The sequence below is a fragment of the Liolophura sinensis genome, chromosome 3, assembly GCF_032854445.1.
Source record: "Liolophura sinensis isolate JHLJ2023 chromosome 3, CUHK_Ljap_v2, whole genome shotgun sequence".
In the NCBI taxonomy this organism is placed as follows: Eukaryota; Metazoa; Mollusca; class Polyplacophora; order Chitonida; family Chitonidae; genus Liolophura; species Liolophura sinensis.
Window position 1 is genome coordinate 6,218,723 of NC_088297.1, and position 21,889 is coordinate 6,240,611.

General features: G+C 39.9%; 1 protein-coding gene across 1 annotated transcript in view; it reads left to right on the forward strand.

Annotated features, from left to right (window-relative positions):
- LOC135464036 (death-inducer obliterator 1-like) overlaps window positions 1–20,911 on the forward strand; it is a 50,343-nt gene extending 29,432 nt beyond the window's left edge. Inside the window, exons 15-20 of the mRNA XM_064741512.1 lie at window positions 10,021–10,391; window positions 12,105–12,258; window positions 13,589–13,678; window positions 14,362–14,557; window positions 15,955–16,374; window positions 17,182–20,911. Coding sequence (XP_064597582.1) covers window positions 10,021–10,391; window positions 12,105–12,258; window positions 13,589–13,678; window positions 14,362–14,557; window positions 15,955–16,374; window positions 17,182–20,123 — 4,173 coding nt within the window. The 3' untranslated portion in view covers window positions 20,124–20,911. The remainder of the gene's footprint in view (window positions 1–10,020; window positions 10,392–12,104; window positions 12,259–13,588; window positions 13,679–14,361; window positions 14,558–15,954; window positions 16,375–17,181) is intronic.
- Window positions 20,912–21,889: the final 978 nt, after the last annotated feature.

Below are 21,889 nucleotides of genomic sequence, written 5' to 3' on the forward strand. Positions count from 1 at the left end.
TGATGCAAAACAAACACACAGCTATAAACAACAGTGATGCAAAACAAAACACACAGTTATAAACCACAGTGATGCAAAACAACACACACTGTTATAAACCATGGCGATGCAAAACAAAACACACAGTTATAAACCATGGTGATGCAAAACAAAACACACAGCTATAAACCACAGTGATGCAAAACAGAACACACAGTTATAAACCACAGTGATGCAAAACAAAACACACAGTTATAAACCACAGTGATGCAAAACAAAACACACAGTTATAAACCATAGTGATGCAAAACAAAAGACACATTTATAAACCATGGTGATGCAAAACAAAACACACAGCTATAAACTACAGTGATGCAAAACAAAACACAGTTATAAACCGCAGTGATGCAAAACAAAACACACAGTTATAAACCACAGTGATGCAAAACAAAACACACAGTTATAAACCATAGTGATGCAAAACAAAACACACAGCTATAAACCACAGTGATGCAAAACAAAACACAGTTATAAACCACAGTGATGGAAAACAAAACACACAGTTATAAACCACAGTGATGCAAAACAACACACACTGTTATAAACCATGGTGATGCAAAACAAAACACACAGTTATAAACCACAGTGATGCAAAACAAAACACACAGTTATAAACCATGGTGATGCAAAACAAAACACACAGTTATAAACCACAGTGATGCAAAACAAAACACACAGTTATAAACCACAGTGATGCAAAACAAAACACACAGTTATAAACCACAGTGATGCAAAACAACACACACTGTTATAAACCATGGCGATGCAAAACAAAACACACAGTTATAAACCACAGTGATGCAAAACAAAACACACAGTTATAAACCATGGTGATGCAAAACAAAACACACAGTTATAAACCACAGTGATGCAAAACAACACACACTGTTATAAACCATGGTGATGCAAAACAAAACACACAGTTATAAACCACAGTGATGCAAAACAAAACACACAGTTATAAACCATGGTGATGCAAAACAAAACACACAGTTATAAACCATGGTGATGCAAAACAAAACACACATTTATAAACCACAGTGATGCAAAACAAAACACACAGTTATAAACCACAGTGATGCAAAACAACACACACTGTTATAAACCATGGTGATGCAAAACAAAACACACAGTTATAAACCATGGTGATGCAAAACAAACACACAGCTATAAACAACAGTGATGCAAAACAAAACACACAGTTATAAACCACAGTGATGCAAAACAACACACACTGTTATAAACCATGGCGATGCAAAACAAAACACACAGTTATAAACCATGGTGATGCAAAACAAACGCACAGCTATAAACAACAGTGATGCAAAACAACACACGCAGTTATAAACCATGGTGACGCAAAACAAAACACACAGTTATAAACCACAGTGATGCAAAACAACACACACTGTTATAAACCATGGTGATGCAAAACAAAACACACAGTTATAAACCATGGTGATGCAAAACAAACACACAGCTTTAAACAACAGTGATGCAAAACAAAACACACAGTTATAAACCACAGTGATGCAAAACAACACACACTGTTATAAACCATGGCGATGCAAAACAAAACACACAGTTATAAACCATGGTGATGCAAACCAAAACACACAGTTATAAACCACAGTGATGCAAAACAAAACACACAGTTATAAACCACAGTGATGCAAAACAAAACACACAGTTATAAACCACAGTGATGCAAAACAACACACACTGTTATAAACCATGGTGATGCAAAACAAAACACACAGTTATAAACCATGGTGATGCAAAACAAACACACAGCTATAAACAACAGTGATGCAAAACAACACACGCAGTTATAAACCACAGTGATGCAAAACAACACACAGTTATAAACCATGGTGATGCAAAACAAAACACACAGTTATAAACCACAGTGATGCAAAACAAAACACACAGTTATAAACCATGGTGATACAAAACAAAACACACAGTTATAAATCATGATGATACAAAACAAAACACAGTTATAAACCATGGTGATACAAAACAAAACACACAGTTATAAACCATGATGATACAAAACAAAACACACAGTTATAAACCATGGTGATGCAAAACAAAACACACAGTTATAAACCATGGCGATGCAAAGCAAAACACACAGTTATAAACCACAGTGATGCAAAACAACACACACTGTTATAAACCATGGTGATGCAAAACAAAACACACAGTTATAAACCATGATGATGCAAAACAAAACACAGTTATAAACCATAGTGATGCAAAACAAAATACACAGTTATAAACCATGGTGACGCAAAACAAAACACACAGTTATAAACCACAGTGATGCAAAACAAAACACAGTTATAAACAACAGTGATGCTAAATAAAACACACAGTTATAAACCACAGTGATGCAAAACAACACACACAGTTATAAACCATGGTGATGCAAAACAAAACACACAGTTATAAACCACAGTGATGCAAAACAAAACACACAGTTATAAACCACAGTGATGCAAAACAAAACACACAGTTATAAACCATGGTGATGCAAAACAACACACACTCTTATAAACCATGGTGATGCAAAACAAAACACACAGTTATAAACCATGGTGATGCAAAACAAACACACAGCTATAAACAACAGTGATGCAAAACAAAACACACAGTTATAAACCACAGTGATGCAAAACAACACACACTGTTATAAACCATGGCGATGCAAAACAAAACACACAGTTATAAACCATGGTGATGCAAAACAAACACACAGCTATAAACAACAGTGATGCAAAACAAAACACACAGTTATAAACCACAGTGATGCAAAACAACACACACTGTTATAAACCATGGCGATGCAAAACAAAACACACAGTTATAAACCATGATGATGCAAAACAAAACACAGTTATAAACCATAGTGATGCAAAACAAAATACACAGTTATAAACCATGGTGACGCAAAACAAAACACACAGTTATAAACCACAGTGATGCAAAACAAAACACAGTTATAAACAACAGTGATGCAAAATAAAACACACAGTTATAAACCACAGTGATGCAAAACAACACACACAGTTATAAACCATGGTGATGCAAAACAAAACACACAGTTATAAACCACAGTGATGCAAAACAAAACACACAGTTATAAACCACAGTGATGCAAAACAAAACACACAGTTATAAACCACAGTGATGCAAAACAACACACACTGTTATAAACCATGGCGATGCAAAACAAAACACACAGTTATAAACCACAGTGATGCAAAACAAAACACACAGCTATAAACCATGGTGATGCAAAACAAAACACACAGTTATAAACCACAGTGATGCAAAACAACACACACTGTTATAAACCATGGTGATGCAAAACAAAACACACAGTTATAAACCACAGTGATGCAAAACAAAACACACAGTTATAAACCATGGTGATGCAAAACAAAACACACAGTTATAAACCATGGTGATGCAAAACAAAACACACATTTGTAAACCACAGTGATGCAAAACAAAACACACAGTTATAAACCACAGTGATGCAAAACAACACACACTGTTATAAACCATGGCGATGCAAAACAAAACACACAGTTATAAACCATGGTGATGCAAAACAAACGCACAGCTATAAACAACAGTGATGCAAAACAACACACGCAGTTATAAACCACAGTGATGCAAAACAAAACACACAGTTATAAACCACAGTGATGCAAAACAACACACACTGTTATAAACCATGGTGATGCAAAACAAAACACACAGTTATAAACCATGGTGATGCAAAACAAACACACAGCTATAAACAACAGTGATGCAAAACAAAACACACAGTTATAAACCATGGTGATGCAAAACAACACACACTGTTATAAACCATGGTGATGCAAAACAAAACACACAGTTATAAACCATGGTGATGCAAAACAAACACACAGCTATAAACAACAGTGATGCAAAACAAAACACACAGTTATAAACCACAGTGATGCAAAACAACACACACTGTTATAAACCATGGCGATGCAAAACAAAACACACAGTTATAAACCATGGTGATGCAAAACAAACGCACAGCTATAAACAACAGTGATGCAAAACAACACACGCAGTTATAAACCATGGTGACGCAAAACAAAACACACAGTTATAAACCACAGTGATGCAAAACAACACACACTGTTATAAACCATGGTGATGCAAAACAAAACACACAGTTATAAACCATGGTGATGCAAAACAAACACACAGCTTTAAACAACAGTGATGCAAAACAAAACACACAGTTATAAACCACAGTGATGCAAAACAACACACACTGTTATAAACCATGGCGATGCAAAACAAAACACACAGTTATAAACCATGGTGATGCAAACCAAAACACACAGTTATAAACCACAGTGATGCAAAACAAAACACACAGTTATAAACCACAGTGATGCAAAACAAAACACACAGTTATAAACCACAGTGATGCAAAACAACACACACTGTTATAAACCATGGTGATGCAAAACAAAACACACAGTTATAAACCATGGTGATGCAAAACAAACACACAGCTATAAACAACAGTGATGCAAAACAAAACACACAGTTATAAACCACAGTGATGCAAAACAACACACAGTTATAAACCATGGTGATGCAAAACAAAACACACAGTTATAAACCACAGTGATGCAAAACAAAACACACAGTTATAAACCATGGTGATACAAAACAAAACACACAGTTATAAATCATGATGATACAAAACAAAACACAGTTATAAACCATGGTGATACAAAACAAAACACACAGTTATAAACCATGATGATACAAAACAAAACACACAGTTATAAACCATGGTGATGCAAAACAAAACACACAGTTATAAACCATGGCGATGCAAAGCAAAACACACAGTTATAAACCACAGTGATGCAAAACAACACACACTGTTATAAACCATGGTGATGCAAAACAAAACACACAGTTATAAACCATGATGATGCAAAACAAAACACAGTTATAAACCATAGTGATGCAAAACAAAATACACAGTTATAAACCATGGTGACGCAAAACAAAACACACAGTTATAAACCACAGTGATGCAAAACAAAACACAGTTATAAACAACAGTGATGCTAAATAAAACACACAGTTATAAACCACAGTGATGCAAAACAACACACACAGTTATAAACCATGGTGATGCAAAACAAAACACACAGTTATAAACCACAGTGATGCAAAACAAAACACACAGTTATAAACCACAGTGATGCAAAACAAAACACACAGTTATAAACCATGGTGATGCAAAACAACACACACTCTTATAAACCATGGTGATGCAAAACAAAACACACAGTTATAAACCATGGTGATGCAAAACAAACACACAGCTATAAACAACAGTGATGCAAAACAAAACACACAGTTATAAACCACAGTGATGCAAAACAACACACACTGTTATAAACCATGGCGATGCAAAACAAAACACACAGTTATAAACCATGGTGATGCAAAACAAACACACAGCTATAAACAACAGTGATGCAAAACAAAACACACAGTTATAAACCACAGTGATGCAAAACAACACACACTGTTATAAACCATGGCGATGCAAAACAAAATACACAGTTATAAACCATGATGATGCAAAACAAAACACAGTTATAAACCATAGTGATGCAAAACAAAATACACAGTTATAAACCATGGTGACGCAAAACAAAACACACAGTTATAAACCACAGTGATGCAAAACAAAACACAGTTATAAACAACAGTGATGCAAAATAAAACACACAGTTATAAACCACAGTGATGCAAAACAACACACACAGTTATAAACCATGGTGATGCAAAACAAAACACACAGTTATAAACCACAGTGATGCAAAACAAAACACACAGTTATAAACCACAGTGATGCAAAACAAAACACACAGTTATAAACCACAGTGATGCAAAACAACACACACTGTTATAAACCATGGTGATGCAAAACAAAACACACAGTTATAAACCATGGTGATGCAAAACAAACACACAGCTATAAACAACAGTGATGCAAAACAACACACGCAGTTATAAACCACAGTGATGCAAAACAAAACACACAGTTATAAACCATGGTGATGCAAAACAAAACACACAGTTATAAACCACAGTGATGCAAAACAACACACAGTTATAAACCATGGTGATGCAAAACAAAACACAGTTATAAACCATGATGGTGCAAAACAAACACACAGTTATAAACCACAGTGATGCAAAACAACACACGCAGTTATAGACCACAATGATGGAAAACAACACACACAGTTATAAACCATAGTGATGCAAAACAAAACAGTTGTAAACCATGGTGATGCAAAACAAAACACACAGTTATAAACCACAGTGATGCAAAACAAAACACACAGTTATAAACCACAGTGATGCAAAACAAGACACACAGTTATAAACCACAGTGATGCAAAACAAAACACAGAGTTATAAACCACAGTGATGCAAAACAAAACACAGTTATAAACCACAGTGATGCAAAACAACACACAGCTATAAACCATGGTGATACAAAACAAAACACACAGTTATAAACCACAGTGATGCAAAACAAAACACACAGTTATAAACCATGGTGATACAAAACAAAACACACAGTTATAAACCATGGTGATGCAAAACAAAACACACAGCTATAAACCATGGTGATACAAAACAAAGCACACAGTTATAAACCATGGTGATGCAAAACAAAACACACAGTTATAAACCACAGTGATGCAAAACAACACACACAGTTATAAACCATGGTGATGCAAAACAAAACACACAGTTATAAACCACAGTGATGCAAAACAAAACACACAGTTATAAACCACAGTGATGCAAAACAAAACACACAGTTATAAACCACGATGATACAAAACAAAACACACAGTTATAAACCATAGTGATGCAAAACAAAACACACAGTTGTAAACCATGGTGATGCAAAACAAAACACACAGTTATAAACCATAGTGATGCAAAACAAAACAGTTGTAAACCATGGTGATGCAAAACAAAACACACAGTTATAAACCACAGTGATGCAAAACAAAACACACAGTTATAAACCACAGTGATGCAAAACAAAACACACAGTTATAAACCACAGTGATGCAAAACAAAACACACAGTTATAAACCACAGTGATGCAAAACAAAACACACAGTTATAAACAGTTATAAACCACAGTGATGCAAAACAAAACACACAGTTATAAACCATGGTGATACAAAACAAAACACAGTTATAAACCACAGTGATGCAAAACAAAACACACAGTTATAAACCACAGTGATGCAAAACAAAACACACAGTTATAAACCATGGTGATACAAAACAAAACACAGTTGTAAACCATGGTGATGCAAAACAACACACAGCTATAAACCATGGTGATACAAAACAAAACACAGTTATAAACCACAGTGATGGAAAACAAAACACAGTTATAAACCACAGTGATGCAAAACAAAACACACATTTATAAACCACATTGATGTAAAACAAAACACACAGTTATAAACCACAGTGATGTAAAACAAAACACACAGTTATAAACCACAGTGATGCAAAACAAAACACACAGTTATAAACCAGTGATGCAAAACAAAACACACAGTTATAAACCACAGTGATGCAAAACAAAACACACAGTTATAAACCATGATGATGCAAAACAAAACACACAGTTATAAACCACAGTGATGCAAAACAAAACACGCAGTTATAAACCACAGTGATGCAAAACAAAACACACAGTTATAAACCACAGGGATGCAAAACATAACACACATTTATAAACCACAGTGATGCAAAACAAAACACACAGTTATAAACCATGATGATGCAAAACAAAACACACAGTTATAAACCACAGTGATGCAAAACAAAACACACAGTTTTAAACCACAGTGATGCAAAACAACACACACTGTTATAAACCATGGCGATGCAAAACAAAACACAGTTATAAACCATGGTGATGCAAAACAAAACACAGTTATAAACCATGGTGATACAAAACAAAACACAGTTATAAACCACAGTGATGCAAAACAAAACACACAGTTATAAACCACAGTGATGCAAAATAAAACACACAGTTATAAACCACAGTGATGCAAAACAAAACACACAGTTATAAACCACAGTGATGCAAAACAAAACACACAGTTATAAACCACAGGTATGCAAAACAAAACACACAGTTATAAACCATGGTGATGCAAAACAAAACACAGTTATAAACCATGGTGATGCAAAACAACACACACAGTTATAAACCACAGTGATGCAAAACAAAACACACAGTTATAAACCACAGTGATGCAAAACAAAACACACAGTTATAAACAGTTATAAACCACAGTGATGCAAAACAAAACACACAGTTTTAAACCATGGTGATACAAAACAAAACACAGTTATAAACCACAGTGATGCAAAACAAAACACAGTTATAAACCACAGTGATGCAAAACAAAACACACAGTTATAAACCATGGTGATACAAAACAAAACACAGTTATAAACCATGGTGATGCAAAACAACACACAGCTATAAACCATGGTGATACAAAACAAAACACAGTTATAAACCACAGTGATGGAAAACAAAACACAGTTATAAACCACAGTGATGCAAAACAAAACACACATTTATAAACCACATTGATGTAAAACAAAACACACAGTTATAAACCACAGTGATGTAAAACAAAACACACAGTTATAAACCACAGTGATGCAAAACAAAACACACAGTTATAAACCACAGTGATGCAAAACAAAACACACAGTTATAAACCACAGTGATGCAAAACAAAACACACAGTTATAAACCATGATGATGCAAAACAAAACACACAGCTATGCATAAATTTTCGAAGGCAATTCAGTTTTGATCCAAAAATTTGAGTATTTGTACCAGAAAAATGCAGAGTTGAGATTTTTTGAGCGCAATTTTTAGTTTTTAACTGAATTTTACAACTGAATACCAAGGCCTAAAATCGACGTGTATGAATCCCTGAACTTTTAGGGAAAATGCTGCGAAAAGAGAAGAGTTAAGAAGTTAAGAAGAGAAAAGAGTAAACTAATTGCAAAAAGGCTTGGCACTTTATACCTGGCTTCTTGGTTTGACATGGGTGTGTTCACCAGCCATGAACTGAAATCAAAAGATATGCAGTCAGTCTTCCCTCCTTGTAGCCTTCCATATGGTTCTGCAAAATACCATGCATTTTTGATAATGTGTTTTGATAATGTGTTGATGGATTAGAGTCAGAATAAATTGTAATCAAATGACGCAACGGTTGTCATTGAATATACAGTAAAAGTGCTTTGCAAAGCTGTTACCCCTACTTGCAAAGTCATATCACTTTTCTGCTTTTCAAAGAAGTCAAATACCACTTAAATATAATGTTAAAAGTGATGATGAGCTGGGACCAATCATAAAAATATCAGCAGTTAGCCTTGTTAATATGCAATCCCTGGTTGAAGCCTCGTTAATATGCAATCCCTGGTTGAAGCCTCGTTAATATGCAATCCCTGGTTGAAGCCTCATTAATGTGCAATCAATGGTTGAAGCCTCGTGAATATGCAATCCCTGGTTGAAGTCTCATTAATGTGCAATCCCTGGTTGAAGCCTCGTTAATGTGCAATCCCTGGTTGAAGCCTCATTAATGTGCAATCCCTGGTTGAAGGCTCGTTAATGTGCAATGACTGGTTGAAGCCTCGTTAATGTGCAATGACTGGTTGAAGCCTCGTTAATGTGCAATCCCTGGTTGAAGCCTCGTTAATCTGCGTTCCCTGGTTGAAGCCTCATTAATATGCAATCCCTGGTTGAAGCCTGGTTAATATGTAATCACTGGTTGAAGACATTGAACCAGTCAACTTTTCTGTTTATGTTCACAGGCAGAAGAGAAGAAGCCCAAGCTAACCTCTCCAGTTGTCTCCCCTGCTGGTCTCCCAGGAGATCTGCTGTCCAGTCTCATTGTGGACACTACAGAACAACACCGTATGCACTTGTTTGACCTGAACTGTAAAGTCTGCACAGGAAAAGTAGCACCACCTAGTGCTGAGGAACCTCCCGCCAAAAAAGTCAAAGTGGCTAGGACGGTTTCCAAGGAATCTACGGAAGGATTGCCGGCGGAGAAGGAGGAGCCACTGCCAGAGGTTGTGGAGGAGAAAGAGGTGAAGGAAGTTCTGAAGGTCATAGAGAAGGTGAAGGCTGAAGAGGAACTGGCAGCAAGCACGGCCGCAGACAGCACATCTGTAACAGTGAGGTGAGATTTAGTGATGGGTCTGTTTTGTGTATGTAACTCGTGACAGCACATCTGTAACAGTGAGGTGAGATTTAGTGATGGGCCTGTTGTGTGTATGTAACTCATGACAGCGCATCATTAATGGTGAGGTGAGATTTAGTGATGGGCCTGTTGTGTGCATGTAACTCATGACAGCACATCTGTAATGGTGAGGTGAGATTTAGTGATGGGCCTGTTGTGTATATGTAACTCATGACAGCACATTTGTAATGGTGAGGTGAGATTTAGTGACGGGCCTGTTGTGTGTATGTAACTCATGACAACACATCTGTAATGGTGAGGTGAGATTTAGTGATGGGCCTGTAGTGTGTATGTAACTTGTGACAGCACATCTGTAACAGTGAGGTGAGATTTAGTGATGGGCCTGTTGTGTATGTAACTCATGACAGCACATCTGTAACAGTGAGGTGAGATTTAGTGACGGGCCTGTTGTGTGTATGTTACTCATGGCAGCACATCTGTAACGGGGAGGTGAGATTTAGTGATGGGCCTGTTGTGTGTGTAACTCATGACAGCACATCTGTAAAGGAGAGGTGAGATTTAGTGATGGGCCTGTTGTGTGTGTAACTCATGACAGCACATCTGTAACAGTGAGGTGAGATTTAGTTATGGGCCTGTTGTGTGTATGTAACTCATGGCAGCACATCTGTAACAGTGAGGTGAGATTTAGTGATGGGCCTGTTGTGTGTATGTATCTCATGACAGTACATCTGTGACGGAGAGGTGAGATTTAGTGATGGGCCTGTTGTGTGTATGTAACTCGTGACATGATGTCTTAACGGAATGGGGGTTATGGCTCAAGGTGAATCCAGCCTAGGGGCAGGGGGATTTGTAGATGCCTCCACTGTCACTGCTTGTAGGGCGTCGGTGACAATACATGTAAGTGGTCAGCAGTGCTTGTTTGACCATTTGCTGAAGTCTAATGGGAGTCCTCCGTGGCTGTTGGTTAGCACGCTAGCGCAGCGTAATGACCCTGGGGCCTCTTCTCAGGCCATAAGTAAGAAGATCTGTCAGCAACCTGCGGATGGTCGTGGGTTTCCCCAGGGCTCTGCCTGGTTTCTGCCCACCATTATGCTGGCCACTGGCGTATAAGTGAAATATTCTTGAGTACGGCGTAAAACACCAATCAAATAAATAAATCAAATAAAGTCTAATGGTCATTGACGGCCAGTTGTGTTCCACCAGTACATGTATGATGTGCTTATCTATACTTCACCTAGGAAAGTCCCTCAGTAACTTGCCAAAGGTCCCCAGATTTAGTGATGGGCCTATTGTGTTTATGTACCCCGGGCATTCCAGCTTCTCCACCCATAAATCTAACCGTCATCATATGGGAGAAGAATTCTTGAGCATGTCGTAAAACCAAATCTCCAAATAAATAAATAAATGCCTCCATTAGTGGCAACATTGATCATAAAAGTTTTTATTATGATAAAATGATGAAGTGATGGAGGGGGGTGGGGGGGGGGGGGTGCTGTTAAATGAAAAAGATAAAATGAAGAAAAAAAAATGATAAAAACTTTAGAACCTGACCCTTGTTTCTAGGTTTGTTCGGGCTATGCCCAGTGAATCATGTCCCTACAAAAACTTCAGTACAATAAAGCCACTTTGTAAATTCCATCTATGTGTCTGCTTGGTGTTGACATGTCCTGTTTGACCTTGTATGACCTTCAGGTCACCTGACTCGGCTCTCCAATCAGGCCTTGAGATCACGCCCAGAGGTCACATGGTGGGGACACCAGCGTTGTGGAAAGGCTTTGTCCACATGCAGGACCTGGCGCGCTTTGTGACTTCAGCTCATGCTGTTTCTGGTCCCACCTACCATCTGGTAAGTCATTCATGTTAAGCCATCAGGTTATAGTATCCAGCTTGTAAATTTACAGCAAGTCAGATTTTGCAGTCAAGTGAGGCTTCTTTACTCTCTGCCCTTTCTGGTCATAAGTGTTAAGGTCTGCAAGCAACCTGCAGATGGTCATACATTCTCACAAGAGCTCAGTCTCCACTCACAAAATGTTGGCCAAAGAGTAAAGTATAAAACACAAATTGAATATGTCAATAAATACGTTTAAATGTGAGTGAGATGGAATATATAAGTTTATTACTGGTGTCAGGGCACTGTGACTGGATAGAGCATCATGTCTAGTGTCGGGGCACTCTGACTGAATAGGGCATCATGTCTGGTGTCAGGGAACTATGACTGAATAGGGCATCATGTCTGGTGTCAGGGCACTGTGACTGGATAGGGCATCATGTCTGGTGTCAGGGCACTATGACTGAATAGGGCATCATGTCTAGTGTCAGGGCACTATGACTGAATAGGGCATCATGTCTAGTGTCAGGGCACTGTGACTGGATAGGGCATCATGTCTGGTGTCAGGGCACTATGACTGAATAGGGCATCATGTCTGGTGTCAGGGCACTATGACTGAATAGGGCATCATGTCTGGTGTCAGGGCACTATGACTGAATAGGACATCATGTCTGGTGTCAGGGCACTATGACTGAATAGGGCATCATGTCTGGTGTCAGGGCACTATGACTGGATAGGGCATCATGTCTGGTGTCAGGGCACTATGACTGAATAGGGCATCATGTCTGGTGTCAGGGCACTATGACTGGATAGGGCATCATGTCTGGTGTCAGGGCACTATGACTGGATAGGGCATCATGTCTGGTGTCAGCAGAAGCAGCAGTAAGATGAAAAAAGTACTGCTGAAAGCAATATTAACTCCCGCAAACTCACAGAAATCCAAGTTGTTTTCAGCTGTCTAGCTAGTGGATTGTCTGCAGAGAACTTGTGTACAAGTCCATACTTTGACCATAAGTCAGTCTCGTTTTTACACCTGTCCTATTTCCCATTTCACCACACCCTGTGCATATGACTTGTATTGGTCTAGAATTGACCGATCTGTGAAGTAATTCAAAATATTCTGAATGACTGCAACTGTAAATCAGTATATCAGCAAATTAGAATTCATGTTATTCGTTGACACCACCAGTTTAATCCATCCAAGGGAATGGAAACACAATAAGTGGCCATTCTTATTAAATAGTATGTCGATCTGTCAATTTTCTAGTCCAAATATAGGGGTCAGTTCAGTGCCAGACAGTTTCCCTTGTGAAGTAAATATGTTTACTCATTGGTTGGTTGTGTGCAGACTTTACCGGACAGTATCCAGTTGTGTGGAAGGATAGCACCTGAACAGGTCTGGGATTACTTGGCCAGGATAAAGAAAGCTGGGTCCAAGGTGAGTAGTCAGCTCTGAAATGTTTAGTGGTATGTCCGTCTTGTATTTCAAAGACCTGCTTTTTTGAAGAAATCTGGTAATGCCTAATACTTATAAATTGGCAATGTAATTAAAAATAATGATGAGCAAGTATTGCCAGCCATTTGTATATTTATGTTATTCCGTGTGAAGACCACACCGCTGTCCATCTTGTATTTGAAAGGTTTGTTTCCAACCCAAGTTGCATCATGCCTAAGGGTTTAAAATTGATTACTAATGATTACCATTAAGAATTGTCAACCAGTTGTATATTTATTTTGTTGGCGTGATTTTTTGTGAGGCAGCATGATAAGTGCATGTATGTCCTAATTGAAGTATAGAGTGTAACCCATCACTTTGGACCCTTTTTCTCAAGCTTGGTAGAACAAGATTTCTCCATAAATGAGAATCTGAAAGGTGTATTTTCAGGAGATCCAGTGTGACAACCTGTGAACTGCGGCATCAGTTAAATGTAATTTTACATAATTTATCATGTGGTACTGTTTTTTCTCATACAACCAAAAGTTCAGTGAGGTTCAATAAGGTTGTTAGTTATCGGGAACCCTTCGGACTTCAAAGTAATTTTGACTTCATAGTAAAACATGGTTACCATGTGAACCACTCTTAGCCACAGTAACGAGCTTATCTTGTGTTCATTGCTTCAGGATATCTGCGTGATCCGTTTTGACCCGAGTAGCGGCGAGGAAAAAGGCGCATATGTGCAACTGTACTCGTACCTGAACAGTCGCAGCCGCTGCGGTGTCTGTGGAAATAACAGTAAACACATCAAAGACTTGTACATCGTACCGCTGGCTGCCCATTGTAAGATACCCTCCATTCTGCTACCATTCGATGGACCAGGTAAGAACAGCTCTGACTTTTTATACGCCCCCCGCTTTTTGGCGGAATGTATTATGTTACAGCGATTTTGTCCGTCTGTCCGTTCATCAGTCCATCCGTATTCGTGTCCGGGCTATATCTTGTTTTCCATGGAGAGTTTTAATTTTTAGTGGATACATACAGGCACAGATGATGTGTCCCGACTCACGTTTGTCCATTTGCGCAGTTGTCATGGTTACCAGATTGCCATTTCCCTGTGTATATATATATATATATATATACTGTATAGATAAATACGATTTCGTGTCTGAGCTACAACTCCAATTGTTTTCCACATAGAGTTTTCATTTTTGGTGGACACGTTTGTCCATTTGCACTGTTGTCATGGTAACCACATACCAATCATCAACGCCCATGAAGATTCCCCTCAGCAGTTATACTTAGAACAAGCTGCTGGTATTCTTTTATACAGCTCAAACAAATGCATTTGTTGTGTTCACCAGAACTTTTGTTTAAGTGACTGTTAGAAGGACAAGTACACAAAAATCTATAAGAGAAAACCAAGATGTTAATCTTGAAAATCCAATCTTACTGTTTACAAGTAGTAGTTTGGCTGAAGCTTTACCCTATGGAAATAATAAATTGCATTTAACTTTACACCAGTTTTTTAAAAACTGATTCTACAAATGCCATGGCAGTATTGAAGGGGCTTGTAAGTTACCTGTAAACATTTCCATGAACAGTTCAAAGGTAGAATGTGACCGTTTATCAAATATCACACTGTCCTTGCTACTCTAGACATTGTATTTCTATTTCTGCGTTTGGACTCCGTGATCATGAGACCCATTTCTGAAACAACCTGAAAGACCTGTCCAGCAGAATATGTTGTAAATAAAGCTGGTAACATGTTTGAGAGAAGCAGTCAAAAGTTTTCATTGATGCAGAGAAAGCTGGTAACATGTTTGAGAGAAGCAGTCAAAGTTTTCATTGATGCAGAGAAAGCTGGTAACATGTTTGAGAGAAGCAGACAAAAGTTTTGATTGGTGCAGAAAAGACGTTTGATATTCTAATTTAATCTAATTTATGTTTCGAAGTCATAGTTCTAAAATAATGTTTAGGGCGAATACAAATGTAATTTTATCACCAGTAGTGCTTTGATTGTCATTGTTGATAAACCTAAAGCATCATGTTAATGTAATAAACCTGGATGCTGTTTTCCCAAGCCCTGGGTTAAGCAGATTTCATGCAGATACAGCTTTGACAATGGAATAAATAAATGAGAAGTAATGACTGTCTGTGCCACACAATTTGGTCTGTACTGTATCAGCTTTGAATGGGTTTACTGATACAGGAACAACCAGGGATTGGCAAGTTTTGTGTTCTTTTGAAGTCATTGTGTTTGTCTCTGTTAATTACAGGGCTGCAAGAGAATCGTCCACACATGCTGATCGGGATTGTTGTGAAGCAGAAGTCCAAACGGCCGAGTGAGTCTGGGCCACCAGAAGCCGCTTCAAAGCCAGTCTCCACAGATGGGCCCAGTCAGGTGAAGAGACTGAGGCAGCCAGTAACATCCCGGACAACACCCAGAAAGAGCGCTCTGGATCCAAGGAAACAAAACCCATTAGACCCACGAGAAAGACTGAGAGGTGGGACCACACTGAAGGCATCTCCATTGCAGAGAGACGATATGTCGGCAGACGAGCAGTCCAACACCCCGCCAGAGCATACCCCACCCAGCACAGACCCACCCAAACCCAAAATCAATGACCCAATAGTGCAGGAGTATGGACAGGTGGACCTGAAGAAACTGGAGGAAGATGCTAGCGCTGGTAAAACAGGTAGGAAGAATGAAAGCAATGATAGCCCACGAATAGTAGAAGGGATTGATAATGTTCAAAAATATTGACATTCTTGTCAAATATTAGGGTAGAATTGTGCTGTTTAGTGTCTCAAAAGAAAGACAATCCTGGGTAAAGAGAGGAGAGTCTCTTTACCAAGGATGCTGTGTGCTTACAGCAGTCAGAAAAGCTTTCTTCCCTCTTTTGACAGGAGTGAAAATAATAATGAAGTGTAATTTACATGTAAGTGTAATCTGTGGAGTACCTCACAGAGGGTTTTCTTGTCTAGCAGACAGAATTAGACATGCACATGCGCCATCCTATTGTTGGTTATATATTTAGGTTTTATAAGTTTTATTTAATAAATTCTTTCCATGCAAATGTCCATTTGTTCAGTCACTTTTTTGGCATACATCTTTTCTCATCATTCATTAATTTCTTCAGTCCCAAATTCTGGTCCTGGTGCTACCTTATATGTTTAATGTGATGGCAAGACAGTATTTTGAGGGATTCTAGACCATTGACGTCTAATAAAGTGCAATTAATATAACCGCATTTCTTTTTACCTAATTCTGCTTAAGCCATGGTGCAGAAATATACTATTATGCTACTATGTATCCATTTACATGAGAACAGTTAGAATAAAACTCTGACTGAGGTACATTGACAAGAAACCGTATTTCACCGGTTACATGTGACCATTTTACTCTATGCGCAGCATGTTTTAAATTATAAAGCACTGAATAGAAGCCAAAATCCTTCTGTCTCTATCGTATTTTATCATTATGTTATGTGTCTGTTTTGTAGTGGTTAATCCTTCTGAGGCAGCTGTGGAAGAAGATGAACCGTACGACCCAGAAGACATGGAAGGAATTCTTCTAAAGCCTGGCCTAAGATCAAAGGCAGGGAATGTTACAGTTGCAGAAACAACGGTCACCGCTAAAACAACAGACATTGCTAATACCAAGACAGCAGACCAGAAGTCACTGTTGATGGATTTGACAAGAAAAGTTGAAGAGCAAAAGAGGGAGATTCAGCTGAAGAAGCTGGGTTTAGAAAGTAAAACTAGCAGTGCAGCTGAGCCTGGTTCACTGGCCCCTACTTTGTCAACGTTGATTACGACCCTCAAGGCCGCAAATTTGAATCTTTTAGAAAGAGCAACTGCCACAACAGCAGCCACATCGTCACAGCAACCGACTACATCTCAGCAACCACCTGCAGCTAAACCGGCAGCCTCATCCACCACAAACTGGGATGAAATTATTAAGGCCAATCTAGGTTCTATGCCACAAACAACCGCAACAACAACACCGACATCCACTGCACCTGTTGTTGAACCCTCAAAGACTGTGCAAGGAAAGGAAATGAAGGAGACCACTCAAAAGATGCCCGATCCACGCAAAGACAAGGGTTCTGATAAAGATTCGGTCCACAAATCTGAAAGGGAGGAAAAGAAAGCCAAAGAACCAGAGAAATCCAAAACCGACCAACCAAAAGGATCTGACCGCAAGAAGAGCAGAGATGGTCCTAGACACGAATCAAGTCGTAGCTCTTCAAGTCCAGATAGGCGGCACAACCGACGAAGCCCCAAAAGTAGAGATTCTAGAAGACATAGCAGAAGTCCTAGTCGCCGACGCGATGATTCGTGTAGGAAGGAAGGATCTTCAAGAAGAAGGAGTAAGAGCTCAGAGCGACGATCGAACGACTCCAGGCGTTCTGGGGACTCGAGATCTTCATCGCACAGGTCACGTCATTCGGATAGAGATCGGGATCGGGATCATGGTCATTCCAGAAGGAACTCAAGGAGTCCTAGAGACAAGTCCAGATCACACAGGAGTGAAAAGCCGAGGATGTCCTCAACAGAAAAGGAGAGAGATAACCGTAGTTCCAGCCGTGAACAGGTGGCCAAAGAAAGCCCCGTAGCTTCAGGAGTGGGCAAAGCAAAGTCTCATATCGAAGCAGGTTCGGAAAGTAGTGTAGCCAGCACCACGCCAGCTGTAAGCACATCAGGTATTGTGGTAGCTTCAGTGGTCTCCACGCTTGCAAATGAAACGGTGGCAGCAAGTGGATTGCATACAACTTCTGTCGTGCCCAAACAGAACAAAACTGAAAGCCAAATTTTGGATGATCTGGTCCTCGGAAAACAAACTCAACATCCTCCCAAGACTGAAGCAGCTGCAGTCTCGGCAGAAGGGGGAAAGGACTCCAAGCTCATAGCTGAGCCAGTGACCACTTCTGCTAATCTGCCTGCAATCCCGGGATTTGGTTTTGAGACAACAATTCCCATGTCAGAAATTAGTGATATATTGAAAAATATCAGCAGAGTAACTGCAAGTGCTGGTTCTAATGTGGTGTCAAGTGCGGAATCTGTGGTGAGCTCCACTGTGTCCCCAATGCTTAGTGCACACAACGACAACCCAGGCCGGGTTGGTTCGCCCAATCTTCCGTCTCACGGCGGGAATATTATTCCTGTTACCAATGCTTCAGGGATGCTTGGGGATTTGGGCATTGCGGTAACTGAGGGAAAGGGTGACATGGATTATAGGAAGCAAGCGTCATCGGCATCCATAACAGGGCCCGTTATGGTCCCACCACCTCATGTTATGAGTGCCAAGAAAGATGGACAGTTTGGGCAGAAAGCTTTACCTGGTCCACCTCTCCCAGTATTGGCTGGATCTGTGCCACCCGTTGGCCTACTGCAGGGCCAGAGGCCTCCAGGACCTCCCCAAGGTGTCACATCTGTGGCACAACCAAGAGATGTGGACTTGAGACGAGGCGACGTTCCTCAGCAAGTTGGACCAGTGTTCATGTCCATAGAAGATAAAGATATGCGAATGATGCCGGCTGATGTAGGTTTGGGTCTGGGGAGTGGAGATAGTGATATGAGGATAGGGAGTGGAGACAAAGACATGCGGGTCAGACCTGGAGATATACCTGGGCCAGGGGCTGTTCAAGGGCAACCAGGGCCTCCACCATGCATGCCTCTTCAACCGCCACCGCTTCCTCCACATCTGCTGACAAAACAGGTTTTCACTGGCGACAAAGACGATAGAGTCGTGCCGTCCCAGAGTCCTCTGCGAACAGGTACAAGGCCAGCAGGTGTAGAAGCTGTGCAGACTGAATCTCATGGTCGTCCTAGGGATTTAATGAGACGTCAGGGTCCCCCGGGAAGATCACAGGTCCTTGGTCAGAATGAATGGCAGCAGTTTGAGCCTGAGGCAGCGAAAACAATGGAGAAGCCTCCTAACACTTCATGTGGTCCTACCCCTACTATTTCCGGACGTTCTGTTCGTCCACAAGGAACCCCAGGTCTTCTCCCTCCTCCTCGAACACAAATACCACAAGGCAACCAGCCTAGTGAAGGGAGGCGGATAGAAACCATTACCACGTCTTCTCAGGACGAGAGACATCTGTATCCACAGCATCAGTTCGGCCAAAGAATGCCTCCGGGAATACGTCTACCATTTCATGGGTCTGGGCAAGTCAGACCGCACGGTCAGACGAACCTGAATGAATCAGACTCTAGCGCAGGGCCTAACGACTTCGTTAGGCACCCCTCTGTCCTTGCACGAGGTGGACCCTCAGGCGGCCGCATGCTACATGCCTCTTACCGTGGGGATTCCCTACCCAGACCACCCCCACCTCCTCCGCCAGGCAGAGGAATGATGGGGCCTCGGGGGCCTCGAGGGCCTAGGGGGCCACATCCCAACATCCTTCGTTTCTCAAGAGGACGCGGTAGGGGGTGGTGATCTGAATACTAAAACTTGAAGAGCTGTGATTTATGTCATATTCCTTCACCCGTCTTCGTCTAATCGTCAGAGATGATATATTTTATCAAGTTACAGAGACTCATACTACCTTTTTCAGTTCATGTTTTTTTTTTGTTTTAATTAACAACACTGAACGGGGCAAGTTACGCTGGACAGCCCTTGAATGTGAACATGTACAAATACTGTCGTAAACACGGTTTTGACAATTTCATCGATCGCAATTTTATAGGAAGGCTTTTCCTATCTCGAAAGCTTCATTTTATGTTGTAATATCGTGGAAAATTTTTAATTCTTGCATTTATTGGAATGACGGAGAGGTGATAGTAATATTTTGGGGTTGATCGTGAGATCGTCTCTTTTAAAATGTGAAATATGACATGCGGTGAAATTTGTAGGAGACGTTTATGTGAAGCGGATTTCCCGATTGTGTTGACGGTTCACGTCCAACAAAGACAGCGTAGACTATTTTTTACCCTAGAAAAGTGAATGTATTCCGCCATCACAGAGGACCTGCTGAAACACATTTTGGAGTTGAAACATTAGTTTTTGTGAGGATTTCGGTGTGAGGCAAACCATTCAGAAGACAGACATTTTAGGTGAAATGTGTGAAAGGAAAAATGAGTGATTATGATGATGGTGAACATGGATTTACCGACCTCATATCAAGCATTCAGTAAGAATGGAACACCTTTCTGGCAGTCATGCCTGACAGTTGACGCAGAAAGCACAACAAATCTTCCTTGAAGATCATCATTGAAAACAGGATCATGTGCTTTATTTTAAGTTTGTTTTCTTTTTTTAAATTTATTTATTATTATTATTATTTTTTTTTTTTGGTCATTTTGTGAAACCCTTTTTGCTATCTCACACTACTAATGGGCGAGTAATGCAAGATTCAGGTTACTTGGTGCACTAGATTTGTTAAAAACCCCTTTCGAAGATGTATTGTAAATTTCGCCATGGGTAACCCGTAACAACGGGTTACAGCGGTATTCCCCCCCATCTGGCCGTTGGCGTCTGGCCAAGAAGGTTGCAAGCTCGAATCCATCTCCCGCTGATTCAGCTCGGTATGTTTTGTTTGGTACCTGGCGAAAGGCATGTTGGAACTCGAGGAGGGGATTACTCTCGGCACACTACGGTATCATCCACACATAAGCCTGACCACCGTCCTAAAAGTGAGGAATTCTTGAATAAGGCGATACACAACAAGCCAAATACATAAATAATGCTTTAGTGCATTTATGTCTACAACTGGAGTCAGAAATCTGTCGTCATGGCGAGCAGCATATTAGGTTACTATGTATATAGCATGTTAACACGAATGTTCCAAAAACCTAATATTAACCTTTGCTGGCTGTTACACTTTGCATAAGCGCGATTTTGTGTTTGTTCACATGTGTTTTTGCCTATCGCACACCTCTCTCAGCAAGACACTTCTCCCAGCTCACATTCTTACTCTGCCTCAGCCACTCTCTGGCATGTCAGAACGTCGTTACTGCACGCGACTGCAGGAAGGTGTTTCCTGGGACAGACGTCATTAAATGGGCGTGGAATTCATGTAAAGCGACATAACACTTTAGAGCGAGATGTGCATGATAAATTCGTGTTCTGTTTCAGCTCTTCTATTTTGATGAAAAGTCACGTTGAGAAACGAGATTTCGCATTGAGTTAACTGTAACCCGATAAATGCTTCTAAGTCGTGATACAAGTTTGTTATCAAGTTTTCTGTATCTATTACCACATGA